The sequence below is a fragment of the Prunus dulcis genome, chromosome 7, assembly GCF_902201215.1.
Source record: "Prunus dulcis chromosome 7, ALMONDv2, whole genome shotgun sequence".
In the NCBI taxonomy this organism is placed as follows: domain Eukaryota; kingdom Viridiplantae; phylum Streptophyta; class Magnoliopsida; order Rosales; family Rosaceae; genus Prunus; species Prunus dulcis.
This window is the reverse complement of record NC_047656.1, coordinates 12024170-12045061: the sequence shown is the minus strand read 5'-3', so window position 1 is coordinate 12045061 and position 20892 is coordinate 12024170. Positions and strand designations below refer to the sequence as shown.

The 20892-nt window shown below is 37.3% G+C and overlaps 4 protein-coding genes across 4 annotated transcripts; all 4 read left to right on the top strand.

The window, feature by feature from the left end:
• The first annotated feature begins 179 nt into the window (after positions 1–179).
• LOC117633861 (pentatricopeptide repeat-containing protein At3g46790, chloroplastic-like) lies at positions 180–1673 on the top strand. The gene has a single exon (XM_034367676.1). The coding sequence runs from the start codon at positions 211–213 to the stop codon at positions 1501–1503; it is 1293 nt and encodes a 430-aa protein (XP_034223567.1). The 5' UTR covers positions 180–210; the 3' UTR covers positions 1504–1673.
• A 3996-nt stretch (positions 1674–5669) lies between these two features.
• LOC117633860 (beta-fructofuranosidase, insoluble isoenzyme 1-like) lies at positions 5670–9807 on the top strand. The gene is made up of 7 exons (XM_034367675.1): positions 5670–6042; positions 7511–7519; positions 7636–8489; positions 8618–8776; positions 8891–9138; positions 9223–9316; positions 9415–9807. Exons 1-7 carry the CDS (start codon positions 5856–5858, stop codon positions 9598–9600), a joined length of 1737 nt encoding a protein of 578 aa, XP_034223566.1. The 5' UTR covers positions 5670–5855; the 3' UTR covers positions 9601–9807.
• A 1902-nt stretch (positions 9808–11709) lies between these two features.
• Positions 11710–14695, top strand: LOC117634246 (beta-fructofuranosidase, insoluble isoenzyme 1-like). Its single transcript, XM_034368242.1, has 6 exons — positions 11710–11922; positions 12330–12338; positions 12429–13282; positions 13459–13868; positions 13967–14069; positions 14193–14695. Exons 1-6 carry the CDS (start codon positions 11733–11735, stop codon positions 14388–14390), a joined length of 1764 nt encoding a protein of 587 aa, XP_034224133.1. The 5' UTR covers positions 11710–11732; the 3' UTR covers positions 14391–14695.
• Positions 14696–16864: 2169 nt separating this feature from the next.
• LOC117634769 (beta-fructofuranosidase, insoluble isoenzyme 3-like) lies at positions 16865–19745 on the top strand. The gene is made up of 6 exons (XM_034368983.1): positions 16865–17106; positions 17245–17253; positions 17360–18213; positions 18637–19043; positions 19215–19317; positions 19436–19745. The coding sequence occupies exons 1-6, from the start codon at positions 16905–16907 to the stop codon at positions 19631–19633; spliced, it is 1773 nt and encodes a 590-aa protein (XP_034224874.1). The 5' UTR covers positions 16865–16904; the 3' UTR covers positions 19634–19745.
• The last annotated feature ends 1147 nt before the right edge of the window (positions 19746–20892 follow it).

Here is a 20892-nt window from a genome sequence, read left to right as displayed (position 1 = left end):
GGGTTTGTAAATGTTGGTGATTTTACTAATGGTTTTGCAACATTTAGGGAGCTAATTAGAAGTGGGGTGACCCCTGATATTTATACATTGCCTTTTGTGATTAGGGTTTGTAGGGATATGAAGGACCTGAAAATGGGCAGATTGGTTCATGACATTGTTTTGAAACATGGTTTGCTTGCAGATAACTTTGCTTGTGCAGCGCTCGTGGACATGTATGCAAAATGCAAGGTTGTAGACGATGCTCGCCAACTGTTTGATAAAATGCAGAACAGGGATCTTGTAACGTGGACGGTGATGATTGGTGCATTTGCTGAGTGCAGGAATGCTGATGAGTCCTTGGTTTTGTTTGATTGGATGATAGAAGAAGGTGTTGTGCCGGATAAGGTTGCTATGGTGACTATTGTTAATGCTTGTGCAAAATTGGGTGCTATGCATAGGGCTAGACTTGTTCATTATTATATATGCAGGAATAAGTTTTCCTTGGATGTGATCTTAGGAACGGCAATGATTGACATGTATGCTAAGTGTGGGTGCATTGATTCCGCGAGGGAAATTTTTGATAGGATGCAAGTGAAGAATGTTATAACATGGAGTGCCATGATTGCAGCTTATGGTTATCATGGACATGGCCGAAAAGCTTTTGATATTTTTCATTTGATGTTAAATAGTGGAGTATCACCAAATGTGATCACATTTGTTTCACTACTGTATGCTTGTAGTCATTCAGGCTTGATTGAAGAGGGTCTTCGGATTTTCTCTTTGATGTGGGATGAATTTGCTGTCAGAGCAGACATCAAACACTATACTTGTATGGTCGATCTCTTGGGCCGTGCTGGGAGACTTGATGAGGCCTTAGAATTGGTAGAGAGTATGGCAGTTGAGAAAGATGAGAGACTCTGGGGCGCTTTGCTTGGGGCATGTAGAATCCATGGGAATATAGACCTAGCAGAAAAGGCAGTGAATTCGCTTCTTGAACTACAGCCCGAAAATGCAGGACATTATGTATTGCTTTCAAATATTTATGCAAGAGCAGGTAGGTGGAAAGATGTAGCAAAGATGAGAGATCTGATGAGCCAGAGGAGACTAAAGAAAGTACCTGGTTTGACATGGATTGAGGTGGATAATAAAACTTACCAATTTAGCACTGGAGATAGGACTCATCCGCGGTCAGAAAAGATTTATGCTATGCTCGAGAGTTTGGGTAAGAAGTTGGAGCTGGCTGGTTATGTTCCTGATACAAATTTTGTGCTACATGATGTTGATGAGGAAGTGAAGCTGGGTATGTTGTATTCACATAGTGAGAAGTTGGCAATTGCATTTGGCCTTATTGCCACTGCTAATGGAATTCCTATCAGAATTACAAAGAATCTGAGGGTTTGCGGTGACTGCCATACATTTACTAAGTTTGTATCAGCTATCACACAGAGGGTGATCATTGTCCGAGACGTAAACCGGTTTCACCACTTCAGGGAAGGGACCTGTTCATGTGGAGATTATTGGTAGTTCACTTATTTGATGGTGATTTTGGTTAGTTTCCAAAAGCCTAAAGAAAAAGGTAAGATTTCCTCTCTTGCTTTATCTTGACATCTTTGTCAAACCCATTAGGGTTTACAAAAGAAAGAGATGGAAGAGGAAGTCATTTAATTTGGTCTTTAAATCTGGCATTTTTTTTATTCCTGCGATTAGTTTCTAACTTGTTCTCTAAGTTTTCCAGATTTAGTAACTTAAAGTTTTCCTGATTTTAGTAGGGTTTATAAGTCAAACCCCTGGAGTTATTCCAGACCTATCCCTTTTGTTATAGTTTCTGTTTTCCATTGTTTTTCGCTTCCGCTAAACTACCTAAATACTCAATTCACCCATATCCTATATTAGGGACTTTAGTCAGTTGTTGGTAATACCGGATATCATATATTGTTATACTGATGAACCTGAACAATATAGAAGAAATATGATAACCTGGGCTCAAATTTTTTTGTTCTGTTGAAAAAAACGTCGCTGAAAAGAGAATTTAGAAAGAGGAAGAGGAAAAATCAGTATATTAAATTGCTTATCAAGGGAATACATGGATGATTATATACGTTTCCAATACATACATATTAGCCTTGAACTTGTACACACATATAAGTCGATTGTAACTAGGACTAAACAAATAAACAGAACCAAGTTTAGATCCCTTTCTCAAGCATATTTAGTGATTAAACCCATAGGTCCAAGATTCAACAGTCCTGAAAAACAAGATGACAAACTGATGCTAACTTGTCCAATACTCTGAGTGTCCTTCAAACAAATCAGACAGTGATCTATTTGTACAAAGCCTCCTTAAATTGTTCGCGACCATCTTCATGCTCACTCTGCCAATTGTTCATGATCCTTCCCCATGTCAAATCCAGACCCTGCTTCTTGGATTTCCCATACCTTAAGTCCTTCACTGCCTTGTTTTTGTCTCCTCATTACCCTAATTATTAGTTCAATTTATATGTCACAAAACAGAATATTGAGTTGTTTTTATTATGGATTTCTTTCTGTTGAGCCGTTTTATGAAATCAAATTGTTCGAGACTGTATGTAACTACCTTCAATTGAGGCATCAAATAGTGTTATTTGAGGAGGAGAATATAGTCATTAGCATATTTGTATGATTTGGAAAATTCTGTTCACTTCTTTCCACACCAATTCCCGTGATGAAGACAATATGCAGTCTAATCACTTCACTTGAGCTAAACTCTCACTTCACATTACCTTTTAGAGTTAAAAGCCTTGCCAACACCTCGTGAAAGGCCCAAATGAAATGTTGGTCTTTTCATCTGCTAAGCACATTTGATTGAAAACCAATCTATTGTCTTTGCTCTCCCGAGGCTCATCTTTTTGTTATTCAAGTTACCAAACATATACTTACGAATAAAACGTTCTCTTGTTTACACTCTCGGTCAATATACGATGCTCATGTTGCTAGTAATTTGGACCATTGATTGGGTTGATTGTTAACTTAAGTTGCCTGAATATATGTTTCAAATTGACAGTCTCACAATATAAATATTTGTCTGGCAAGAGAACGCTTTACCCTACACATGTAATTTTTGCAAGCACATTAAGAGAATGACATGCACCCACCCACTAGCAAATGCAGTGTTCGGTGGCCATCTGTATTCTTTACCATCTTGGTTTTACATTTGGAGATGGGACATAAAGTTCAAAAATAATCTCTATCATCTCGTTCGCAAATAATTTGGAGATAAAGACATAATCTCCTAAACCCCCGTTTGTGCACGGATGTGGTGAATTGGAGAAGTTGTCCCATGTGGTATCCGGCATAAAAGTCTTCTTGTCCCAAGCAAGCATGAGTTTGGAGTGGAAGATAGGTAATGAGCATGAAGGTACAGAACACAACAAATATGAAAGCATATGCAGATTTTAGTTAAAAGTTATCATCTTTGCAATGTGGAGATTAGATGAGAATTGTCAAGAACCCTAAACTGGAAAACAAGAGACGGTATCCATCACACATCAATTATTCCCACCAAACATTATCACAGGTAGAACAAAACAAACCAGTTAGATGACAAATTCTTGTGTATAACCTTTTTTACCAGACATTTTATAGACAGGCTAAGGTTTCAATTTTGAAGAGAAAATAATGTTGCTGTTGTTCTTAAGGTTTAGTTCATCCTCAGTTAAAACATTTTGAAAAAACAGGTTTTGATCTTCTAGATTCTTTCTCTGTGCTTCCGTCAACACTACTCCTGCTTCTGGTTATGGTTCAACAATTCCAGTTTCAATCTTTGGATCTCAGAAAATTCTCCATTAACATGCTCCAATTATCATAATGACCATCAATCTCTTGAACCTTGTCGGACCATGAGTCCTTGGGGCTCTCATTTCAAAATGAGCTGCCCTAAATAATCTCTTAAAAGTGGGTTGGAAATCTCACTAACTAAAATCGATCACTACTCTTTTGATCTCGAGTTTGAACATGAACCACCTTAATGTCCGAGAAGTGGATAGAGTATTCCTGTACCCACATAAATATGAAAACACCACAAATCAAAGGAAAGCTGGGAGAAAAATAGAAAGAAGAAAGACAGCTACGGCTTTATTTCTTTGGAAAACTCTTCAATCTGATCTAATGCCGACCCAAAAATGCCCATGAGAATGTACAATATCCAGAACTTGTTACAATTTGATTCTGTATTATATTCCACCACATCATCATCGAATGTGTTCTTTGGGTCCACCTTTATTGTTTGAAATGATTTAAACCAGTCAAATCGATTTAGAGTCACTTCAATTTGAGCTTTGTAACCAAAATTAAAAATCATCAGTGGTGTAGGAGGATTCAAATTTGGGATATCTTCCAACTTTAGTAAGAGAGGTATCATTAGATAAAGTCTATTGATATTTTACCAACTATAGCTCTTTTAGTTTAGTGATATTTTACTTTTCAATATTTTTTTGATAAAAAAAGTGATAGAATTTTATTAGATCAATAAAAATAATAAAGAGTACGAAGGACATAGACTATAAAGGAAAACATTCCAATATCAATTTGGCAACTATGGATAAAACTTCCCAGTGACTTGAGCTAGCAAAAAAGCTGAAACAATCTGGAGAGAATCACACTCGAAAAAAACTTTTCTAAAACCTCTTTCAACAACCATAATTTCCGCGAATCTACTCTAATGGCATCAAAGACAAAAACTAGTCGCTAACCAACATGACTTTCTTAAAGAGACTAAGAAGAACCAACGAATTCAACTAAGTTTTTCTGGAATCATGAGAGAAAAAAAACATAAAACTCATAGAGTTTCTGGACTTTATTGAACAAACTAAACCAAAATAATATGAAAAACTAAATCAATATCAGCAAAAGGAAAACCAACCGTGCCACAAATCTTCCTTTGGTGATGACATAGAGAGCGCCATCTAGTTACTTTAAGGCCTCAACGCAACAATGAGTAGTGGATCTACCATGATCAAGCCGCAACACCTCAAAGAGCAGTCTCACAAGATCACAACTAGAGCCAGCCCATATATGAGACAATAGATATGCCAAAAGAAGAGTAGATCGACATAGGTCCACGAAAAGTTAAAGAACACCTAAGATCTGATGAGATCCTGAAGCGTTCTCTCTCTTTTTCTTTCTATCTCTCTCTTTTAGCGGCTAGGGCTTTCAGAACATATTTTACTTTTCAAGTGTATTGATATTTTACTAACTGTAGCTCTTTTAGTTTAGTTGATGATTTAATTTGGATAAAAATTCATGGCACATTTACTTACCATCAATCAGTATAGGAAAAAATGGAATATCATAAATAAAGAATGAGAATCACATCCCATTCCTTGGGGTATTTTGATTAAAGATTTTTAGATGGACTTATATATTAAATAATTCTGTGTGTGAAATAAACGTAAGAAAAGACATGAATGAACACCATCGATTATTTATTTGAGAACTCTGAAGATTGAAATAATCTGGCAACATTTGAGTGTGCTAATTAACACTTTATCAACTTAAACTTTTACCCACGAAGTCCTTTTTAACTTTTATTTGTCTTTTAAATTCCCATAACTAACCGCTCGACTAATAACAAAGTTATCCTTAATCCAATCCTTATTATTCTCGACATCTAGCAGCATCACTTTCTTTATTAAACTTCCTTCCATCTCTCTCTCTCTCTCTCTCTCTCTCTCAACCTTCTCTCTCACTGAGCCTCACACTATATATATACATGATAAGCCAAGCCAACCCTTAATTTGATATCATTAAACTCTCCCCCACTATCCTTTCTTTCTCTCTATGTTATTATATCAAGCCCTTCTTCCCTTCTCTGCTATAATTAATCTGCCACTTGTGTTTTAATGGATACTTTAAAAAAGTTCCTTCAAGTTCTTTTAATTGCTTCTTGTTGTGTTTTTGTCATAAAAAACGACGCCGTCGAAGCATCACACAACGTCTACCCCGAGTTTCAGTCTCTTGCTGCCGTCAAAGTCAACCAAGTCCACAGAACTGCGTTTCACTTTCAACCTCCAAGCAACTGGATTAACGGTTGGTACTGGTACTACTTTGGTTGATCAATTCTAGAACTTTCTAAGATGATGATGATCTTCAAGTTTGGTTTTTGTTTCTTTCATCTTCACAATATTGCATGTTGTATAACTTCCTTAATTACACGGTTACTTATGAACATCGAGCCAAGCAAGCACTTTCCAAAAAAGAAGAAACCAAGCAACCATGCGATTATGAAGAGATGTTTACAGGCATTAATCTTTTGTTTTGCCATAGTGTTTAAGCTCTCTAGGCTTTTATCTTTCCTTTCTTCTTTGGTAGCTAGTGGGAATTACCTAAATAAAGAATAATAAAAGGTTTTATATTGTTTTGCTCAGAACATTTTTTGGGTTTGTTATTTTGCTCAACATGGATGCCATTATCAGAGTATGTGAATTTAAGTGCTTGAACCCTTTTTATCTTGTTCAAGAAATAAATGAGCCTATTTTTATGTACTGAGAGCACTAGTTCGACACATTAACCATCCACTAGATCGAGGATTTTATTTACTTTAATTTTTTTTAAAATTTCTTTCAGAATTTTAATAGTTGTTATTCGCATTGTGAAAAAGTCATTATATATGTATTCAATGAAATGTAATTTTTTTTTCTTCTACATAATGACTTTTTCGGAGTGTCGTTCATAATTAGGTACTAGACATTGGTACCTGTATTTCTATTTTAGTTGGGTTAATCTTTTAGGTGTTCATTGCATTTTTGATGTGTTGCTACCAACTTATTTGCACTTTACAGACGTACATATCTAATTAGTAAATATGGATGGATATGATTCAATTTAAATATTGCGGTGCATGGACCACCATCTTGGCATGCCTAGCTACCCTATTGGTTCTTGGATGGTCCTCAGAAAATCAACATCCTAGTCATTTATCCGTGAGACCATGTCACATTTTCATTATAGCTTTACTTTTTAGTAACCTACAGCTGAAATAAAAATAAAAATAAAAATAAAAATAAATGGGTGCGGTGGTTTTTTTTCTTTTCTTTCGGCCATTGATTACCGTGTCCTGGAAAATAGCTAGTTTTGGTCAGTTTTGATCACAGGCTTCAGGTTTTGGTGTCATATCATTCTGTAAATTTCACCTGATATCTGTTCCAGATCTGCCTCAGTCAAAACTCATTATGGTTATTCTTTCTAAAGTTATGAAAATCAACAGTTAAATCATCACAGCATAGTAAAATATTATATCTTAAATATAAAATAATATTACTGATTTTTTTATTTTTATATTTATATAAGCGATATTGAGAAAGAGAGGTTTCCTACACACACAGTTACAGTGGTCAAAATCCTTTCCACTAGTCTAGACCCGTTGACAAATAATGAATGACCTTTCTATGTTTACAGAACAAGTGTTATATTCATTCCTAAATCCTCTTCTAGTTAGTAGAGTCACTGACTTTTTTGTTGTTGTTCCAATGGTGGCCCATGAACCAATCAACCACAGACCCTAATGGTGAGTCTCTCTTTCCCAACGTTCAGATTTTGCAACCCTTTATTTCAATTACCAATTATAGTCTAAATTAATTCCCTAATCACTCTCTTAATTTAATATTTTCTGAATGCAAACAGGACCTATGTACTTTGGTGGTCTGTATCACTTGTTCTATCAGTACAATCCCAAAGGTGCGGTTTGGGGCAACATTGTTTGGGCCCATTCAGTGTCCAAGGATCTGATCAATTGGGAAGCCCTTGAGCCTGCAATATACCCGTCCAAGCCCTTTGACATAAATGGATGTTGGTCCGGGTCCGCCACTATTCTCCCTGGCAACAAGCCCATTATCCTCTACACTGGAATCGACCCCCAAAACCGCCAGGTCCAAAACTATGCCATCCCGGCAAACGCATCCGACCCGTACCTCCGCCAATGGATCAAGCCCGACAACAACCCTCTAGTGGTCCCAGATGCCGGTATGAACGCAACCGCATTCCGTGACCCGACAACAGCTTGGTGGATCGATGGGCATTGGAAGATGTTGGTGGGTGGCAAAAGGAAGCATAGAGGAGTGGCCCATTTGTATAGGAGCAAGGACTTCATGCATTGGGTCAAGGCCCATCACCCATTTCACTCCGCTCCCCATACGGGTATGTGGGAATGCCCGGATTTTTACCCGGTTCCATTGGTTGGCAAATTTGGGTTGGACACATCAAAATTTGGTGTGGATGTTAAGCATGTTATGAAAGTGAGCCTTGATGAGACTAGGTATGAATATTACACAATTGGAAAATATTTTCTTGAGAAAGATAGGTATGTTCCTGATAAAGCCTTGGTGGATGGTTGGTCTGGGTTGCGATATGACTATGGCAACTTTTATGCATCCAAGAGTTTCTTTGATCCTGCAAAGAGTAGGAGAATTTTGTGGGGGTGGGCTAATGAGTCTGATACATCTCACGAAGATGTTGCTAAGGGATGGGCCGGAATTCAGGTAATAACCATACAAGACTATTTCTACTGATTACATTGCTGATCACGTTTCTAACAATCAGTATTATGATTAGTTTGTTGATTTTGATTTGTTGAACATATATATTGTTTTGGGTATTAATTCTACAGACAATACCAAGGGTGGTGTGGCTCAGTCCAGATAGGAAACAATTGTTGCAATGGCCTATTGAAGAACTAGAAACTCTAAGAGGGCAAAAGGTCGAGTTGAACATTCAAAAGCTCAAACTAGGAGATTATGTTGAAGTTAAAGGAATAACTGCGGCTCAGGTTTGACCCTCTTAACATGCATGCATTTGCAATACAAATTAACTTTTCTGAACTGAATTATTTTGTGAATTATTGATTTGCATTAACTTATGTTGTTGGACTTGGACCACACAGGCCGATGTTGATGTTCTCTTCTCAATCCCTAGCTTGGACAAAGCCGAAGATTTTGACCCTAGCTGGACCAGCCTCGATGCCCAAAGACTTTGTGGCCTAAAGGGTTCAAAAGTTCAAGGTGGCCTTGGGCCTTTTGGACTTTTGACATTAGCATCACAAAACCTAGAGGAATTCACTCCTGTTTTCTTCAGGATTTTTAAAGCTCAAGGCAGCAGGCACCTAGTTCTTATGTGCTCTGATGCAACAAGGTACGTAATTTAATTCCCTTAATTACTGTAATTACCATGTAATTAACTCTTGCCATTTGTATTTTCCATTTTTTTTTGGGACAGTTCGTCTTTGCAGAACAACCTGTACAAACCATCATTTGCTGGCTTTGTGGATATAGATTTGACTTCTTACAAGAAGCTTTCCCTCAGGAGTTTGGTGCGTTTTTTTAAACCCATTTTAAACTCAATTAATATTTGCAATGATATAAATTCTTATTAATTAATTTGCTTTTTCTGATTTTTTCAAAACTACAGATTGATCATTCTGTTGTTGAAAGTTTTGGACCTTGGGCAAAAACATGCATCACATCTAGGGTTTATCCAACTCTAGCAGTTAACAAGGAAGCTCACTTGTTTGTGTTCAACAATGGGACTGAGACTATTACTGTAGAGAGCCTCACTGCATGGAGTATGAATGCTCCTAAACAGATGAACGCATAGGGTTTAGGGTCTAGAAGAAGATAATGTAGAATAATGTAAAATTATGCTTGTTTAAATAATTTAGCCTGAGAGCTAGGAAATAAGGATCTATGTATCATAACACATGGCGTTGTTGGTGGTTGTAGACAGCAAAAAATAATTTCATCTATTGTTAAGTTTAATTAGCATCTACATATTCTAATTATATGAAGAGCTGATACTTTTATATTTTGTTAAAACCTTGTTTGGAATAACCTAAGAAGAGATTAATCTGTGTGTCTATGGCGTGAGTTTTTTTTTTTTATGGATAAAAACTACAAATTTGGCCTTACATATTTTGTTCCCCTCCCATAAAAAATATGAAATGAAGATAATTAAGTTCTCAATTTATGAAACGCTTTCAACCAGTGAATACCTTATGGTGAGGTATATATGTCTTTGGGTGGTTTGATTTACCTCCTTCATAGGTAATTTCATATCATATATCTCCTCCATAGGTAATTAACATTCATATGTATACCTCCTCCATAGATAAATAGCATTCAAATGTATACCTCCTCCATAGGTAATTTACCTATCCATACCTAATTAACATTCATTTATATTCCTAGTCCATAGATAATTAAACCTCCTCCATAGGATTGTAAGAAGAAAAAGAAGGAAGAACAAAGAAGAAGATGAGGAAGAAAGATTATAGGAAATTTATTTATTTATTTATTGTATCAGCGCATGTTTACAGAATTTTCAAAATAAAATGGATAGACAAGAAAATATTTTATAAATTCAAATCATAATTAACAAAAAGATCAAATATAGTAATTATTGGCCTAAAATTAATTTCTTACCCATTTATGAATTGCAATAAGAATCAATAGTTGTATTAATTAGCTAATTATTATGATATAAATCAGTCTTTCTCGATTTAAATCATAAAGGCATAATTGGAACATGAAAATAAATTTAAAAAGAAAAAATATATATGATTACATCATAAAATTAGAAAAGGAATGTAATTCTATGTGGCATTGAAGTCAGAGGACTTGAATTACAAACAATACGTGTGTGGATTGCACCCAAATTCTATCACTTATACCAATTATTTATTGTTTATATTACTTTTCATTGGTTGGACAACTGTCCATTTTCAATTGGTCACATATTCATTTCAGAAGGAATTCCTCATCTTTTTTCAGGAGCCAAGACAAATATTATTCAATACGTATATACATCTAAAATTTTTAAAGAAAGTAAGAGAAGCCACTCAATTATAAACAAAAACATCCAAATTATTCAAATAATAGTGCATTAGAAAAGGCAATCCAGACGGCGCCAACAATTGTACCAAAAGAAAAAAGATAATCAAGGTACGTAGCAGATGATCTAACCATTCAATTAATAAATAGAAAATGATAAATAAATAAAAAGTCGTTTACACAAGACAAAATATTAAAATGGTTCAGTCTCTTCAAAATTGGACAAATCGGTCCGGCCACTGTCCGACAATGACATTAAATAACTCTTGTATCACTGTCGGATAGTGACCCGAGTGTTGTTCAATGTCACTATTAGTGAGTGACATAAGAGGTATCTCATGTCACTATCGAACAGTGACTGGACTGATTTGTTCAATTTTTGAGAGATTGAACTATTTTATCTTGGTGCCCTTCTATTTGTCTTTATATAGTAAAGCACCATTAATAAATCATTTTAAGTTGTCCAATCATCATTAGAAAAATAAAAAGAGACTACCAAAATGTCCAAATATTCCTAACAAAAAAATAACCCAATTAATAATCCAAATTTCCCTTCTTCTTGAAAGGAACTTGAAGGAGATATGTAGATGGCAGGGTGGTCAGGCGTCAAAGCCGAGTCATAAGTCAGGTTTTGAATTTCCATTAATACGTAATAGGAGACTTAATCCAAACCTAACCCTTATTATTCTCCACATTAACAAGCAAATACCATAAATATTTTTAGATGTAAATTTTAAAACCTCCATCGTAATTTAATTTGGGCCTCTCGCTTTACCCTTATAGATCGCTACTGCCAGTACCACCTTGTCTCTCGCTGAGTCTCCAGCGCTATATATAGATATATCAACCCCTATTTATCCCATAATTTTTCCTCTTCTTTCATCACTGCATGTTGTAAATATGGATTTTGTAAGAAAGCTAGTTCCCCTTTTTTTATTTGCTTCGTGTGTTTTGTTGGTCACAATTAACGACAATAGAGTAAAAGCGTCGCATAGGGTATACTCTAGGCTTCAAAGTGTTCCTGCCGGTGAGGTGAAGCAACTCCACAGAACTGCCTACCATTTTCAACCTCCACAGCACTGGATTAACGGTATTGTCTTATAAAACATTCTGATTAGTGTTACTAAGAGTTTGGTATATTTCACTTTCATTTAATAAAGGAAATTAAAATATATTTGGAAAGACAATTGACGTCTATAGGTTGCCTTTTTTTGAGTAATTTTTGTATATTACGGCTGGTGTATCATCCAATACATATGGAATAGTAGAAATACTCTCTTTTTCTCGGGGTTGAGATGCATTTATGCATAATTAATGCATGTGAGATTCGTTAATTTGCTTGTTTCGTCCCTAACATCTTTACTGTGATCACGAACAATATTAATTCAAGCAATTGGTATTTTAAAGTTGTTCATTCATAAATTACTTCACTCACTAACTCTTGTTTTGCTTTCGGATATTTCCATGGCGCGCGGCTGATAAACCAACCATCGACAGACCCAAATGGTGAGTAATCTTTGGCGTTAACAATATCAAAACTTCTCAATAGCAGTTAATTGGATCTCCTTAATTAACTTTTGACTGCAAATTGCACAGGACCCATGTACTTCAATGGTCTCTACCACCTTTTCTACCAATACAATCCCAAAGGTTCTGTGTGGGGAAACATTGTGTGGGCCCACTCTATCTCCAAAGACCTCATCAACTGGGAAGCCCTACCCCACGCCGTCTTCCCCTCCAAACCCTTCGACGTAAACGGTACTTGGTCCGGCTCCGTCACCATCCTCCCCGGCAACCGCCCCGTCATCCTCTACACCGGCCTTGACAACGACAAGCGACAGATCCAAAACTACGCGGTTCCGGCCAACGTATCCGACCCCTACCTCCGGGAATGGCTCAAGCCGGATGACAATCCCCTCGTCATCCCCAGCTCAGACATGAACGCCAGCCAATTCCGTGACCCCACGACTGCATGGTGGCACGGCGGCCATTGGAGAATGCTGGTGGGTGGCAAGAGAAAGCACAGAGGGATGGCGTGGCTTTATCGGAGCAAGGACTTCAAGCACTGGGTCAAGGCCAAGCACGCTCTCCACTCTGCCTCCCAAACTGGCATGTGGGAGTGCCCCGATTTTTTCCCCGTTTCGTTGCATGGGAAGAATGGAATGGACACATCAAAAGTTGGTGAGGACGTGAAGCATGTGTTCAAAGTGAGCCTTGATGAGACTCGCTATGAATATTACACAGTCGGGAAATATGATCCTGAAGGTGATATCTATTTGCCAGATAACACTTCGGTTGATGGTAGGGATGGGTTGAGATTGGATTATGGGAATTTTTATGCTTCCAAGACTTTCTTTGATCCTTCAAAGAATAGGAGGATCCTGTGGGGTTGGGCTAATGAGTCTGATACAGCTGAAGATGATACAGCTAAGGGATGGGCTGGAATTCAGGTATGGTTTCTGGGCCTATATCTTTTTCCTTTCAGCTGACGGTGATTAATTATTGTCGTATTAAAAATGTGTTTTTTTTGTTGTTGTTGAAGAAATACTATATTTATGAACCATTGTAGACAACATTACTATATATTGGCATTTCTTAATTTTTTATGGGTGTTATAATTTTGCAGGCAATTCCAAGGGAGGTGTGGCTGAGCCCTGATGGGAAACAAGTGCTCCAATGGCCTGTTGCAGAATTAGAAACTTTGAGGGGACAAAAGGTCGACTTGAAAAGTATTCAAAATATCATACCGGGAAAACTTGTTGAAGTTCAAGGAATCACCGCTGCTCAGGCTGACGTTGATGTTACATTCTCGCTGGCGAGCTTGGACAAAGCTGAGGAGTTTGACCCTAACTGGGAAAAGCTTGACGCCGAATCAGTTTGTGCCCTAAAGCGTTCGCATGTTCAAGGGGGCATCGGTCCATTTGGGCTCGCGACGTTGGCTTCACAAAACCTAGAGGAGTTCACTCCTGTCTTCTTTAGGGTTTTTAAAACAAAAGCCAATAAGCATAAGGTTCTCATGTGCTCTGATGCAAAAGGGTTTGTCTCTGTCCTCCTACCTCCAACTACTAGCTCAACTTTTCTTTATTTTTCTTTTTAAAAATAAAATTAACACTGAATTTAATTGGATGGAGCAGTTCAACTTTGAGGCCGTTTGACATCAAACAGTATAGACCATCATTTGCTGGCTATGTAGATGTAGATTTAGCTGCTGAGAAGAAGATTTCTCTAAGGAGTTTGGTACGAATTTTACCTTTAACCCTTTATTTTTCTCAGTTTATTTGTAATTCATTTTTATAAGTAAAAAAGATTTTCAAGAACTCATAACTAATATCCTTCTTTTTTTCTTTTTTCCAATTGCAGATTGATCATTCCGTTGTCGAAAGTTTCGCAGCTGGAGGAAAAACATGCATCTTGTCCAGGGTTTATCCCACATTAGCTGTCAACGATGCTGCTCACTTGTTCGTGTTCAACAATGGGACTGAGCCTGTTTCTGTACAGACCCTCAGCGCATGGAGCATGAGTCCTCCTAAGCTAATGAACCAAAATTTGGACTTCTGAGCAGAGAATAGATATGATGTAATCAGGCATGTTATAGTAATCTAAGGTCATCTCCAGCCATGGATATAGCCCTACATTAATGCAAAACCCATCTACAGTCATGGGCTAAATAAAATTTTGGTTAAATTTGGAGGGCCACATTTAGCCATTTAGCCCTTCAACCGGGCCAAATGTAGCCCAGTTTTGGCCTAGGCTAAATTTATAATGGGCTCCATCCATGTGCTTTTCAACAACCAATCATTAAAGCACTCTCCACTCATCTTTTTAAAAGCTGGATATATATATATATATATATATTTAAAAGCTTTTTGAATGTTTCTTGCTGGCAATGACCGTTGGAATTCATACCTACCCACTCGCCCTTTCAAAAAATAAAATAATAATAATAATAAATGTGGTCAGCTTTTGCCATCTTTTCAAGTGTTGTTTAAAAAAATAAATAAAAAAGTCTTGTTCATAACTGTTGAGCTCAGACCCTTGAACCCTTCCAGTTTATATTTTTTTTAATTGCCTTTGTTGGCTTCATTATTATTTCTTTTTAAAATTTAAAAACCTAAAATTTGTCTATAAATATCTCTCCCACTCATTTCATTCCACATTTAAGAAATCTTGTTCTTATTACGTGTCATATATGGAATATTGTCTCTAAATAGTAGTTTAATTAAATTAAACAATATATAGTTGTGGAATGTATGAGTGTTGTACTATAGTTTTTCTCAAAATAATAAAATATGAAGGATCCTAAAATATAGCCTTGCATGGCCGGAGATGGAAAAATTTAGCCATGAACTATTCTTTAAAAAATTAATATTTTGGAGGGCTAAATTTTTAGCCCTAAACTACATTTAACCCTATGACTGGAGATGGCCTGAAGAGACAAACTAGGCTATTTCCCACTCATTAGCCAAACACAGACTTAGTCTTATGGGTGTTTTTTGGATTGTACTTGGAAGGTCCCCCTTGGCTTTCCTCACCATATATAGGATGTGATGTTTGAATCCCATTTTGATTGACTATATACATTTCTTCTCTTATCTTAAAGATCAGATACTGTTTTTTCTTTCTTTTGGGGATGCAACTTCTGATCCATCGGTGGTCAATCCATCCATGTCGTTTTTTTTTTCTCTCTTACCCGATTGATCGACTCATATCGCTTGAATAGGTTTTTACGAAATTTGTACAGTCTAAAACCCAAGGCCGGCTTAGAAACCAAGATTTGAGCTCTTAAATGTACAATTCTAAACTCTAAGCAATGGTCGGGTTGTAACTAAGATATTAAAAAAAAGAAGGGAAAATGGACAAAAATAGTTGTCCATTGAAGCGTCGTAATAGCTTCAAGTAGTTGAACCTAGCATGCCGATTGATTATAGAGGCACAATTAGTCAAGTGTGGCACCCTTTGGCCATGTTTCTGGTCCACTGAAAAAAATTATATGCAAAATAGGACCGGCTTGTTCAATGTCACTCTCAGTGAGTGATACGAGAGTTGTTCAATATCACTGTCAAAGTAACTGGACCGGTTTGTTCAATTTTGGAGATGTTGGTAAAGGCAGTAATTAGTTATTCATTTGTTAGATTAGTTATATTTTCTGTTTACTAATATATTCTCATCTGTCATTAGTTATGACAGCTCAACATAGTTGTTGTGTATAAAGCCCTTTGTAACAGTTTATTCAATAACAAGAATCACACTTCTTTCAACTGGACCATTTTATCTTCGCGCCCTCCTATTTGTCTTTGTATGGCAAAACCCCTTACTTTTTCTTTTGTATCAAATAGATAAAAGGCAATGGGAAACATTAAGGCACAAAACAATCCTGTTACCTCACGATTGGAATAAATATCTTTGGTCTTAAGTCAAATCGGCTTATTATAAATATTTCTTCCAAGCATATATCAATATTCTCTTGTAGTGCATAAATAATTTTCACATAAAATAAACACTAAAGCTAAAATACTTGGATTGCCAACATCAATAGTGTGCCTGATGACACTTATCCTAAATCCTATGTCCAAGGGTCAAAGTCCTAACTTCAAGCTCTAAAAAAGATGATTCTATACCCTAAAACAATCCGCTACAAAAGGTATGGATATCCAAAAAAATGAGATAAGAACCCAATCCCACCGATAAAACCGAAGTTTATATGAAGTACTCTTAAGCTTATAGATAAGAACTGAAACAGAAAACAAATGTCCAAAAAACCTGCACAAGCTTTCTATAGATAATAAGGTTGTTTGTGTTTCAAACTACCTGTCGTAATCCTTAACGGAAAAAAAAAAAAACATCCAACTCTAATCCAGTACGGAAAACAAGGAAAACAACTCTAATGCAACCGTCCTGCTTGGTTTTTCTTATTTTGTAATGTAGGGTATGCATGGCGTCAAGAATTTCAAACTCTTGTTTCTCTCAAAGTCTAGTGCTATATATAGATAACCCAAGCCCTATTTATCCCAAAGCATTTGCCGATATTTTTTCAATCTAGTTCCTTCCCTTGATACATGCTCTGCAGGATCTATGGATCTAATGGATACTATGTTGAATAAAAAGTTGGGTCTGGTTTTTGTCTTTGCTGCTTCTGTTTTTCTGGTCATAAACAACAATGGCGTTGAGGCCTCACACAACATATACTCCAGGCTGCAGAATGCTGCTGCCGTTGAGGTGAAGCAACTCCATAGAACTGGGTATCACTTTCAGCCTCCAAAGCACTGGATTAACGGTAAGTATGATACGAATACGAACTCTGTTTTACATAAATTCTATCATCCCTTTAACCATTGATTATTAATGTTACACTCACTGACTTTTATCTTGTGTTCCTTTCCATGGCGGCCAATATTCTGATAACTATCAACAGACCCAAATGGTGAGTACTCTTTCCCTACATGAAAGACTTTTTGCCTCTTTTTTTTTTTCTTTTCCAAAATCTAGAAAGATAACACTCAAATTTATTCTCTTTCCCAAATTTACAGCACCCATGTACTTCAATGGTATCTACCACTTGTTCTACCAGTACAACCCCAGAGGTGCAGTGTGGGGCAACATTGTGTGGGCTCACTCAGTATCTAAAGATCTCATCAACTGGGAAGCCCTCCCCCCAGCCATATACCCTTCCAAACCCTTTGACATAAACGGCACTTGGTCCGGCTCCGCCACCATTCTCCCAGGCAACAAGCCCATCATCCTCTACACAGGACTCGACGCGGACAAGCGTCAGATCCAAAACTACGCCGTTCCTGCCAATTACTCCGACCCATTCCTTCGGGAATGGATCAAACCCGATGACAACCCCCTAGTTGTCCCTAGCCAGGAGATGAACTCGAGCCAATTTCGTGACCCAACAACTGCATGGTGGCATAATGGTCATTGGAGGATTTTGGTGGGTGGCAAGAGAAAGCATAGAGGGATGGCTTGGTTGTATAGAAGTATTGATTTCAAGTACTGGGTGAAGGCCAAGCACCCTCTTCACTCTGCTCCCGAAACTGGCATGTGGGAGTGCCCCGACTTTTTTCCTTTGGCATTGAATGGGAGGAGTGGAGTGGACACATCAAAAGTTGGTGAGGATGTGAAACATATTTTGAAGGTGAGCCTTGATGAGACTAGGTATGAGTACTATACACTTGGAAAATATTTTCCTGAGAAAGATAGGTACGTGCCTGATAATACTTCGGTGGATGGTCGAGCTGGGTTGCGATTGGATTATGGAAACTTTTATGCTTCCAAGACTTTCTTTGATCCTTCAAAGAATATGAGGATTTTGTGGGGCTGGGCTAACGAGTCAGATGCTGCTGACGATGATAAAGCTAAGGGATGGGCTGGAGTTCAGGTACATGATTGCTAACTTTTTATTTTGTATTTTTTTTCATTCGATTAAGGACATGTTTCGGGATTGAGATTGAGTTGGATTATGAGGTAAAATTGGATTGGAGCGGATAACACTAATCCAATGATACGTTGGATTGAAGTGTGTTATTTACATGGCCTAACAGGATTTGACATAATCTCATCCAAGTGAAAACAAACTCTTTGGTGGGATTCATAATCCAATTAGATTTGGGCTCAGTAGTATTAGACATAATCAAGACCACTAAACATCTTACTAGGATTGTGAATTGTTTCCAATCATATAATCCAACTCACCAACTGATCCCATAGTTTCTCCTTACTTTGTATACCAATTATATATATGTGCACTGCCATATATACTAATTAAGATAGCTTCATTTTTTGGATTGTTATAATTTTGTAGACAATTCCAAGGGTGGTGTGGCTAAGCCCCGATGCTAAACAAGTGGTGCAATGGCCTATCAAAGAATTAGAAACTTTGAGGGGGCAAAAGGTGGACATCAACAATCAAAATGTGGAACAGGGACAGCATGTTGAAGTAAAAGGAATAACTGCTGCTCAGGCCGACGTTGAAGTTACCTTCTCCTTTGGGAGTTTGGAAAAAGCCGAGGAGTTTGATCCTAACTGGGCCAACCTTGATGCCCAAACCGTCTGCAGCCTAAGGCGTTCGGACGTTCCAGGTGGCATCGGTCCATTCGGGCTCTTGACACTGGCTTCTCAAAACCTGGAGGAGTTTACTCCTGTCTTCTTTAGAGTTTTTAAAACTAAAGAGAATAAGCATAAGGTTCTCATGTGCTCTGACGCAAAAAGGTTTGTCTTTGTCTTACTCTTCTTAATTTATTATCGAAAAATGATAGTAGTTTACAGTATCTGATACATTGTTGATATTTGATAACATCGATCGACTTCCATTTTTCTGTACTCACCGCGGGGAACTATTCCTTTACATTCGTTAACCCTTAATTTTATTGGATGTGACAGTTCTTCATTGAGGCCGTTTAATGAAAAGTTGTATAGACCATCATTTGCTGGCTTTGTGGATGTAGATTTATCTGCTGATAAGAAGATTTCACTCAGGAGTTTGGTACGAAGACTTAATCCCTTCACTTCCTTTCTCAATTGGTAACTCATTTATATTATTAATTCCTTAATTAATAACTAATAACTATTTTCGTTTTTAAAAAAAAAAAAAAAAACTGCAGATTGATCATTCGGTTGTTGAAAGTTTCGGAGCTGGAGGAAAAACATGCATCACCTCAAGGGTTTATCCCACACTAGCCGTTAACGATGCTGCTCACTTGTTCGTCTTCAACAATGGAATTGAGCCTGTTACGGTCCAGACCCTCTCCGCATGGAGTATGAATGCTCCTCAACAGATGAACCAAAACTTAGAATTCTGAGCATATATAATAGAATGTTTAGGATTTAATCACAAGAAAATTCATGCTTGGTTAAATTAATCATGTACTTATTGTAAACATTTATTCATTAATGAAGTTGATTTTCAAATCAGAGAAAGAAAAAGGAGAAAGAATTAATGCATATTAGGGCATAAAATATGTCTTTAAACTCTGGATTTGCCGTTACCGCTCTTATCCGGTGGATTTGTATTGTAGGTCTGAGTACATGTACTTTTGTCTGCCAAATTAGAGGTTTTAGGTTTTTCTGGCATGCACAATTCTCTTCGGATCAAACCGATTTATTTTTGTGTTTGGTCACTGAATATGTTGTACTCATATTTGGCATTGCGATTACTGTGTACTTTTTTGTGTGTTATCTCTCAAGAAATAAGAGATTTGAATATTCTCGTTGTATTGACAAAGGTCTACAAACCAAGATATATATACATGTACAATTCCTATTTCCTAGGCTTAGAAGCCATGATCCACTTTAGGTGGGATTTGATCTAGAATAATACAGGAAGGTAAATATATTGCAGTAATATTTCCTAATACAACAATATTTCGTAATACTCCCTCTCAAATTGGAGAGTGAATATCATGAAGACCCAACTTGTCTAATTATATCACAAATTGATCCTTTTTCAAGGCCTTCGTATACACATTTGCAAGCTAGAAGCCTGTAGTTACATATGAAGGACTAATCATTCCGGCTTGCAGTTTTTCTCGAACTATGTGACCATCTATTTCAATGTGCTTTGTATGTTTGTAAAAAACAGGATTTGCTGCAATATACAGAGTTGCATGATTATCACAAAATAATGGTGTAACACCCCGACCCCAAATTTCCCCAAATTTAACCCGTATTTAATTATTTAATTATTTAAGGGTATTTTAGTCATATTTTTAACCGGAGAGAGTTTGGGACCGTGACTTGTATTTTTGGATAGGTCGTGCTGAGACGAGTTCATAGACACGTAGTGGGCTCGAATCGGAGTTGTAACGAGAGAGATATGGTCAAAAGAAATCCAGTGGCACAATCGTAAATATTTCGAAATGGGATTTTTTATAAAAATCAGATTCTCTCTCTCTCTCTCTCCCTGCGCAGAAACAGCCCCCCCCCCCGAGTTACTGTTCACAGCGGCGGTTTTTGGGCCGCCGCCGCCGCATCCGGCCACCACTTGGGGTGGCACGGTCCCAAAAGAACCGTGCCATCCTCCTCTTTCCATCCCGACCAATCCCAGCCACCGGAACCACCT